Consider the following 9,753-nt stretch of genomic DNA (forward strand, 5'->3'; position numbering starts at 1 on the left):
ACCAACCGAGATACAGGTTAGCCATGTCTAGAATAACAATAAACGCATTAGTGATAAACATAAACACGGCAACACGCCCTCCGACAGGGCGGTAGTTCTTGCGCGGCAGCGACGTGTCCAGGATGCAGAAGTCCCCGAAGCCACGCCAGGCTCGAGTTGGCAGCCGCGGACAAGCTGTAGTTAGAGGTGCTCTTCCAGATGCCGTAGCGAGGAGCCACCCACCGGATTTCGCTCAGAGCCTCTGCGAAGGCCACCACCTCCACGCCGGGGGTCCCTATAATAACAGCAAACGCACTAGTAATAAACAAGACAACTTATATATGTGTGTATATGTATGTATATGTATACATATGTATATATATATATATATATATTTATATATAACATATGTGTTCATATGTGTATATATACATATATATGTATATATGTGTGTATATATATATATATATATATATATATATATATATATATATATATATGCATGTATATGTTTTTTTTTTTTCTTTTCTCTTCTTTTGGGTAGTGTATTGTGCCTTCCACTTTTATGACATATTAATTATTGCACATTCATTACTACACTCCTATATTTTATGGATATTCTTGGATATCCAGGTGATGGTGTCTCCGGACAAAACCGCTGCAGACGTCGCCATGGATGAAGGACATTACAGAGAATTTCCAAATCCCTTCGATAAGCAGCCCAGAATCGAGCCCCGCGCGGTGTGGGGGCGCCTCGTATGAGGGGGGGGGGCGCTGGTCGTGACCCCCCCTTCGACCCCGTCACCTGTAACTCCAGCTGGGCGCTCGCCACACACTCGCGCGCGCATCCCGTCTTATAGCCCCGTATCGCTTGTTTACAGGAAAAGTGTCAGTACATTTATGACTGTATGTATATATATATATAAATATATATATATATATATATATATATATATATATATATATATATATTTATATATAACACAAATGATATATATATATATATATATATATAACATATATGATATACATATAACATATATATATATATATATATATATATATATATGATATGTTATGTGTATGTGTGTGTGCGCGCACACACACACACATGCACGCACATGTGTATCTTTGTGTTGCATATGTATGTAAAGACAATGTTGCTGGAGAACAGGAAGTTTTCATTACTGAACCTGTCTATTTCTTGCGTTATCACCTGGACCTCATTAGGCTGCGGGCACGGGGGACAGATGTGCCGCCACTGGGCCATCAGGAATGACGGCGGTCGCGAGAACAGGTGTCTGCACGGACATGTGTTGCAGGAGCCCTATACAGGTACTTCATGTAAGTATACTATCAATAGTTTGTCTGTCCTTGTGAAAGGTACTTGCGTATTTCCATCCGCTGTCCCTCATTCCCCTAATCCCAGGGAATATACTGTTTGCTGTGTACATTACCTGTGCTCCCAGGCTGCAGGGTCGGGAGGACGTGTACCCCGAAAACGCCACGTGGAGCCAGGACGTTACCACTACCGCTGCACGTCCGGCAAAGCCACTGCGATGGCGATGCTGACAGTATGTACGTCGGGAACTGGACTTTGCATAGCTAGCTGACAGACAGATGTATTAGCAATACTAGCGTCAAGATAATCATGGTTTTGCTGCAACTGACTCATGTGCTATCTTAGCACATTTACTATTTCTGTATTTTCGCTAATTAGGTAATTATTTTCGTATAGCTCTTATAATCTAATCTTGTAGTCTTTTTTTAAACATTGCTGGATGTATATGTTAGTTTTACCGAAAAAGAATGCGGCATCTATAACATTATTGGAGATTATCTTAACCCGTGTGCAGTAGCCAGCACACAAATACTTGAGTCATGTTTGTGCAAGTGATACCCGAGCTCCACAGCTAAGGATACATTTTCTCTTTGCCTGAGGCTGCTCTCGAGGAAAAAGTGTTTACTCCGACGGCGAGTCTTGGCCTGAAGGATGTAACCGTCTTGTGGGCAAGTCTGGCGACATCCTCGCGGCCGGGCGCTGCACGCTCTCGTAGAAGCAAGCATGAGCAGAAAAATACTCCTAAATAGCCAGTTATTTTGCCTTTTAACATAATTCTTTAAAATCTTGCTCATATTTGATAGCAGTTGACGGAACAGTGAGGATGACTTGTACTGGAGGTGACTGTCATCAGAAATAGGAATTTCGATGCCAGTCTCCTTGTGTGCGTCATTACGGAACTATGGGACCGTATATGTGTGTGTGTGTGTGTGTGTGTGTGTGTGTGTGTGTGTGTGTGTGTGTGTGTGTGTGTGTGTGTGTGTGTGCACGCCACTGGCGCAGAGATGTATTTACCACTTTGACTACACAGGGAACAGCAAGGCAACAGACGCTTAAACACTGCCTGAGTGTTTGAAGCGCCACCCGCGCACAGGATCTGAAAATAACAATTTATAAAATATAATGATTTATTCCGGTAGAAATAACGAATACATTTTTAGCTAAACTGATATTCCATATAATAATTTTACTTAAAATAAAGATAAGATAATGTTGGTTGTATACAAGTCGGATACAACAAGCATCCTGTTGTATCCGCCGTGGCGCCGGAGAGCTGCACGGCCGGAGATCGCGCTGGACCGACGGATGCCTGCTGCTGCTGCGTTGCCAGGACGGCCGTGTCCTGCATGACGCCATGGCGGATGCCTGTGAGTGCCTCTCGCCGCCACTTATTGTTCCCTCTACTCATATAAAGTACGGACGAGCACACACACACACACACACATACACACAACTTCACTCCGTCGAGCCGTATCATGTACACGAGGAGATTATAAGGAACTACTTGCCTGATCCAGAAAGGAAAACAAGAGTAATATTAAAAGCAATGTAAGGAATTTTTTAGAATACTGGCCCAGGGTACTGGCTTTTAATGTGGTTATGATCACATTAATGTAGACTCCATGTCTGCAGGGCATGAAATCAGTCTAAACGCGCGCACACATGTGTATGTATGTATATGTGTTCATATATATATATGTATATATATGTATATATATGCATATACATACATATATACATATACAGATGTATGAATATATGTACTTATATATATAGATGTTTTCATATATATATATTCATATATATGCATATATACATATACGTATATATGTATATGTGTACATATATATGTATATATATGTATGCATATATGTGCTTATATATATGTGTGTATATATAAAGAGAGAGAAAGACAGATAGATAGATAGATTTATACACACACACACACAAACTTATATATATATATATATATATATATATCTGTATACATACATACATACATATGTATACATATATATATTCACACATTTATATATATAGAGGAAATCCTGTGCTGGCGGGGGCACACGGTGATCTAAACCTGCGCATCAGTCTCGTCAAGGGCTGCATCACTGCTGAAGTATTGGTCCATGCAGCAAATCGGTCGGAATGGAGAAGGAATGCACATACAAATAAGCGTCAAGATTTTTTCCCAATAATGATGAAGGTCACCGGGATTTAGTTTAGCCTTTTCTTATCGAAGAGTTACATGGTACGCAGAAAACAGTCATTTCAGCTGCAAGGGCGATCTATGGAATCGATTCGTAACTTCAGAGGCTCTGACGTCACGCCAACCATACGCATGACCATGTCCACATCATTCACGGCCGTCAGGTGACACCGAGACACGAGCTTCGCCAGCAGGAGATGGAGCTGCGTCTCAGCCACTAGACGCCCGATACACGACCGCACACCCACGCCGAAGGGGATGAAGGCGTGGGAATGAAGACGTCCTTTTGAGTCTCTGGGGATACTAGAGGTGCCGTTAGCAGGACACGCGCTGGAGGAGAAGTCGCGTTGCCATCGCTCCGGGCAGAAGGAATCAGGGTTGGAAAAGTGTGCGGCGTCACGGGCCATCGCGTACACTGACAGCACCACCATTGTCTGCCGGGAGAGACGACACTAGTCAACCACAGGGCGAGGCTTAAAGAATCAGAATGAAAACCAACAACTTAAAAGGACGAATCTTTCTCACTATTTGCCATTCTGCTACCTGATACAAGTTGTTACAAGCCTTATACGTGTGCCAAATGAGCTGTGCACGGACGGTGCCTGTATTATGAGAGGGATTCACGGCTACATTTTATCCTCTAATGCCTCTTCCATGCGCGTTGTCATAACGGTAATGATAATACTAACAGCAAAACAACAATGACGACGGAACATGAGCAACCATAATAATGAGGAGGAGGGGGAGGATAGAAGATAATACTGATAATAATAGGAAGAAGAACATCTACAACAACAATAACAAAATTTATATCTATATTAATGAATATGATGATAATAAAATCAACAGTCACAACAAAAAAGAGGGAAGTTATTGCTACCAGCAATATTAATTTCGCAATATACGTTAACGACGCCACACACGAAGGATTTTCACGCAGCTTTCTACGATTCGTAAAACAGCTCATTGTATTTCTATTATAGGGATTGAGCAAATTAATCAATACATAAGAACAGACCCACTGACATTCTTTATAAGTAGTGAGAATAAACTAGTTACATAAAGGCGGCTCATGATGCGCATGGGGCTGTTTCTTTGCCTTGAGGCTATTGAATGAAATTCCACTGATTACAACCGTTTCACAAAACATTCTGAACCATTCATTTCTACATCACCGCTGCACGGGTAACAGTATTTCTATCTATCTATATATTTATTTTCGAATGCCTCTATAAATTTGCATCAATACAAATATAAATTTTTTTTTGTCGGTCATCTTTTCCAGCGATCCTTGGCACTAAAAGTCAGAAACGGGTTAATAGTTATCTTAGGCACTAAATCGAGTGTTATATTTTGCAATAACTTCTTCAATGTGTATATTAGTGGTATACGTAAGATATCATATGGCAGTATCGTATGATCTTTTTTGCGTTCGTAACAAGTTCTTCCTCTGATTGATGTCAAGCGGACACTTGCATGAACAATGAATTCTCTCGGTCAAGTTACATTAAAAGTTCTAACTTACTACAAGCCAATAGTAGAGGCGATGGTAATTCCTCCTTAAATGCATGACATTTCATGGATGCTTACCCCTCCAGGAATAACATATCCTCCCAGATTTGTGTCCGTAGCCAAGGCGCGGGTCTGGAACGGCGCCACAGGATACAACCGCAAGGCTTCCTTCACAACACCCTTCAGGTACGACAGGGATGCCAGGTGCTCCAGCCGTACATCTCCAGAACCTCCTGTGGCATCCAGGACTTCCTGTCGAATGCGGGCGGCAGCCTCGGGGTGTTTGCCCAGGAGGTACAGGGACCAGATGGTCGTGTGGGTGGTCTGAGACAGAGAGACAGAGTGAGCGCGCGGCTTGTGCTGGCAGGGAGGCGGGTTTCTCTCTGTCGTTCTGGGTCTTTTTACTACTTCGTCAACTGTCGAAAAAAACTATAATGAATACATCAGGTGGCACCGATGTTAGCATTCCCTTGCATATATTTAGTTATTATGGCGTTAGTGGCAGAATAAAAACTAAGCATACAAAAGTAAAAGCATACATTTGTGTGTTCCAAATATTGGTATGTAAAATGTATTTATTCATTCTATCCTTCTTTTACACACACTCACACATAAACACATATTTAAAATATGTGTGTTTATATGTATATACGTATATATATATATATATATATATCTGTCTTTATGCTGAGGTAACTGACCAATGATCCTTCCTCAAGGGAATATGTGGTTAGGTAATCATTGTTGGTAGTTCTCAACCCACCTTCATATCTAAAATAGATAACCACCACTTATGTAGGTTTGATCTACCCAATATATGCAAATCCGCGAGAGTGCACACACAAATCGCGCAAATATAAGGGTTGGTGGGTATTGAGTATTCTATGTGCATTCGAGCACACGCTTCGCTGTGTAGGAGCACACACGCGGATTTGGGTAAATCAAACCTAGATACGGTAGTGGTGGGTTGAGAACCGCCATCAATGATTACCTAAACTATTCCCTGGGGAGGATCGTGTGTCAACCACCCCAGTATAATGATATGTTAACATGGCGCCAGGTAGTCATACACCCGCATCGGTGATGGAACAAATGTGTGTATATGTACATACATACATACATACATACATACATACATGCATACATACATATATACATGCATACATACATACGTACATACATATATGTGTGTGTGTATAAACAAATTTATATATATATATATATATATATACACACACACACATATGTATATGTATATATATATATATATATATACACACACACACATATGTATATGTATATATATATATATATATATATATATATATATATATATATATATATATATAATTCCTCGTGGCAGTTGCAAGATGCCTGTACTCCGACTGCTGATTAGAGCTCATGGCTTGAAAACAACAAATCGCCTTGAGAGGTTAAACGCAGGTGTCACAGGGGAAGTCGACGCCGTGGCGTAAGTGGTATCGCGTTGAGCCGCGGTTGATTACGAAGGGCATTCAATCAGGTAAGGCTGGGACTGCCAAATAACCTCTCGATAATGATAATGAATTGCGAGTGCTGCAGTGAAATGAATATCTGTCTCTCTCTCTCTATATATATATAGATAGATATACTTCTAATGAATATATATATGGATATATATACTTCTAATTAATAAATATAAATATATGAATATATATTTACATATAAATATTTATATATATACATTTACCGATAGATATATTTATAATATATGTGTGTTTATTAATATTTTATCGATGCAAATAAGAATCAGACTCGTCAAAACTTTGTATGGTCGACTCTCCTACATGGTTGCAAGTCCTGGACACTAACGGCTAAAACTCGGCGCAATATAGAGGCTCCAGAAATGTGATTCTATCAGGATGTTGCGCAAGAGAGTCCACGCGAGCTTCCAGAACTGATCCGAGCGCGACCACTCAAGTTCCTCGGCCATACAATCCGCAAAGGCATATTAGGAAACCTTAGCTTAAGCGGTCAAATTGAAGGCAAGTAAATCCTTGATAATTACAATATACAAACCCTTCGATGTCTCTGGGACGAAGCTCGATAATGTGAAATATGGCGCCAAGTTGTTCGTCAAACGTCATTAATGTTGTTAAAATATGTAAAATATAAATCACATCAACTTGTATCAACTGTTAGAAGGGATCATAGGTACGTAAAACTACCATTTATGGGGAAATTAAGATTTAAAATCAGAAAACTATTAAAAACACTTCTACTAAACAGTTATCCTCAATTAAAATTCACTTTAGTCCTCAGCTGTAGTGACCCATACCTAGCCAACCGCGCCGGAGCCCCAAGAATACCTTCGTTTCCCCTGGAGAAGGCAGAAATTACCCGCGCAAACCCACGTGAATGATGTTACCTCCTTTTATGTATTTTTATTGTTTTTTTTTTTTTTTTTTTTTTTTATAAATTCTACTTCATAATTATTAACTTTATCCTTGTTTTAAAGGGAACCATAACCATTTCCTTTTATATGTTTTCATGCACTCTTTTAACGCTGGGGTAAGGACTTGCGTACCTTTTATTTTTGCCCTTTTTATTTTAACAGCCTTAAATACCATTTTTAAGGGGAATAAGGGGTTATAAGCACTAGAATAGAGATACGCAAGCTATATTTTCTTGGGGGGGGGGGGGGGGGGCTGCCACGCCATCTAGGGAGGGGGGAATTAGTTAGTTCGTTCTCGGGGCTTGTTTAGATCCTTGCTGGGGGTCTGCTATATATAGACCCAGCGGAAGCTAGTGACGTTGTTGTTGTTGTTTTTTGTGTGTGTGGTTCCCCTGCGGTCGTAAGGACGGTTTCAGTGGCGGTAAGGTGGGTTTTTTTTAAAGCTTTTCAACTTTTTATCGTATAAACAGTGCTCCTTTTGTGTTTTTTGTGTTTAAGGTTCTGGTGTTATGGCTCGTTCTTTGTAAGTATACATGTATACCCTGTTTAACTTTCGTATTCTTCTATAAGTGTTTTTATAAGTGTTTTAAGTGTTTTTAAAAATAAATGTATCTTTAAGCTTCGTGAGTGAAATTCCTCCTTTTACTTTTAAGAGACAAATGATACCATAACTTGGCTACCTGTGGCAAGCAATTGACTACCTTCTATCAGCCCTTAAGGCTGACAAGCACTCCCTCGGGATTTACCACGCTTACCAGACAGACCCTTGTGGATTAGGTCATTCTTCCTTTTCTTACACATACACACTTTCCTTTTATCAATTTACACCCTTCTAGACGCCTTCCCCTTTCGGTACATGTATTGTTCCTGGACGTACTAACCAGGTGGTGGCAGTGCTAATGACCTAATTAGCAAGAGTGACTAAGAGTCAATCACTACACAGCAATTCTAACACTATAGCTAGATTTTTTAAACTTTGCCACTTTGATTTTTGTTCTAATACTGTATATCTATTTACCTGTCCTGACTGCCAAGTCAGGTACGTGGGGTCCACCTCACGATGGTTATGTCAGCGCAAATGGAACACAAAGGCAAGACATTTCATACTGGCCTACCGCTGAGGAGACCATCTTTCTCGGCCATAAGAGAGCACAAAGATAACGGAGGCCTTTCCACTGCGGTTCAGAGAACTTCCTTCCACTAGTTCGGGAATGAACTTCTGAAGTTTCTTACCCATGAAATATAAAATTTACAGTGTCACTTCTTTAATCAACTGAGCCTTTAACACATGCTCCATATGGATCCAAGTGGATAACGAAATTCTTAATGAGTGATTTAAAAGCAATAATACCCTTGACGACGTTTTTACAAGACTCTGAGATCATTCTTATAATATGCCCATCCACAAAAATCCATGCTGCTCGCAAAAAACCAAGTACATGAAATTACCGTATCTCGGACGTGGAAGCTTCACCACTCGTAAACAATTTCGTGAAATACTAAAACATTCGTTCCCACAGATTAATGTTAACATTGTTCTTATTAAACACTATAACATCAACTATCTTGTAAGCGGGTTTATGTTACCGAGAGCGACGCATCCTCCAGAGACAAAGTCCCAAAACTTGGTATCATGCGAATCCAAACCTAACCTTTCGTATCTTCTGTATAATTCCAATATATTAGAAGGCAAGCCTATTTCTGAGAAAACCTTCTTCTACTGACCGACAGTACTCACTCACAGATGACTAAGTAAGGTAAGTAAACTAAGGTATTCTTGGGGCTCCGGCGCGGTTGGCTAGGTATGGGTCACTATATCTAACAGACTCAACCTTATCATCTCGGAATCTCTTTACATCCTCGACAATAATACAGCCAGTCAATTGTTTACGTTGTAATGCAATTACCGTAACGACCATTCCTCACTATTTTAGGCATGTTTCACCCTCATATACACATTTGTTTTCATAATGTTTCTGTCTTTTTCTTTTTGTTCTATTCTGTTACGCATCTATTATTGTTTATCTTATTAACTATTTTTGTCGTTGGTTCTTGTTTTATCTAATGTTGTTTTATATACATTGATTCTAGTCTGATTATAGAGTTGTAATTCTTCGAAACGTTACAATAAAGATGTTCCCCGCAGCCCTGGTTCTACTTTTCATTCTGCGACTACGGTTCCAGAGTGCAGAATTAACAACAGAAATCTGTGTGCATATATGTGTGTGTGTGTGTGTGTGTGTGTGTGTGTGTGTGTGTGTGTGTGTGTGTGCGTGT

The 9,753-nt window shown here is 40.1% G+C and overlaps 1 protein-coding gene across 1 annotated transcript in view; it reads right to left on the reverse strand.

Moving 5' to 3' along the window:
- Positions 1-3,499: 3,499 nt before the first annotated feature.
- LOC125043288 (cytochrome P450 315a1, mitochondrial-like) overlaps positions 3,500-9,753 on the reverse strand; it is a 10,268-nt gene continuing 4,014 nt past the window's right edge. Inside the window, exons 5-6 of the mRNA XM_047639318.1 lie at positions 5,121-5,366; positions 3,500-3,964 (exon numbers count right to left, since the gene is read on the reverse strand). Of these exons, the coding sequence (XP_047495274.1) occupies positions 3,593-3,964; positions 5,121-5,366 (618 nt within the window). The 3' untranslated portion in view covers positions 3,500-3,592. The remainder of the gene's footprint in view (positions 3,965-5,120; positions 5,367-9,753) is intronic.

This window comes from Penaeus chinensis, chromosome 33, assembly GCF_019202785.1.
Source record: "Penaeus chinensis breed Huanghai No. 1 chromosome 33, ASM1920278v2, whole genome shotgun sequence".
Classification (NCBI taxonomy): Eukaryota; Metazoa; Arthropoda; class Malacostraca; order Decapoda; family Penaeidae; genus Penaeus; species Penaeus chinensis.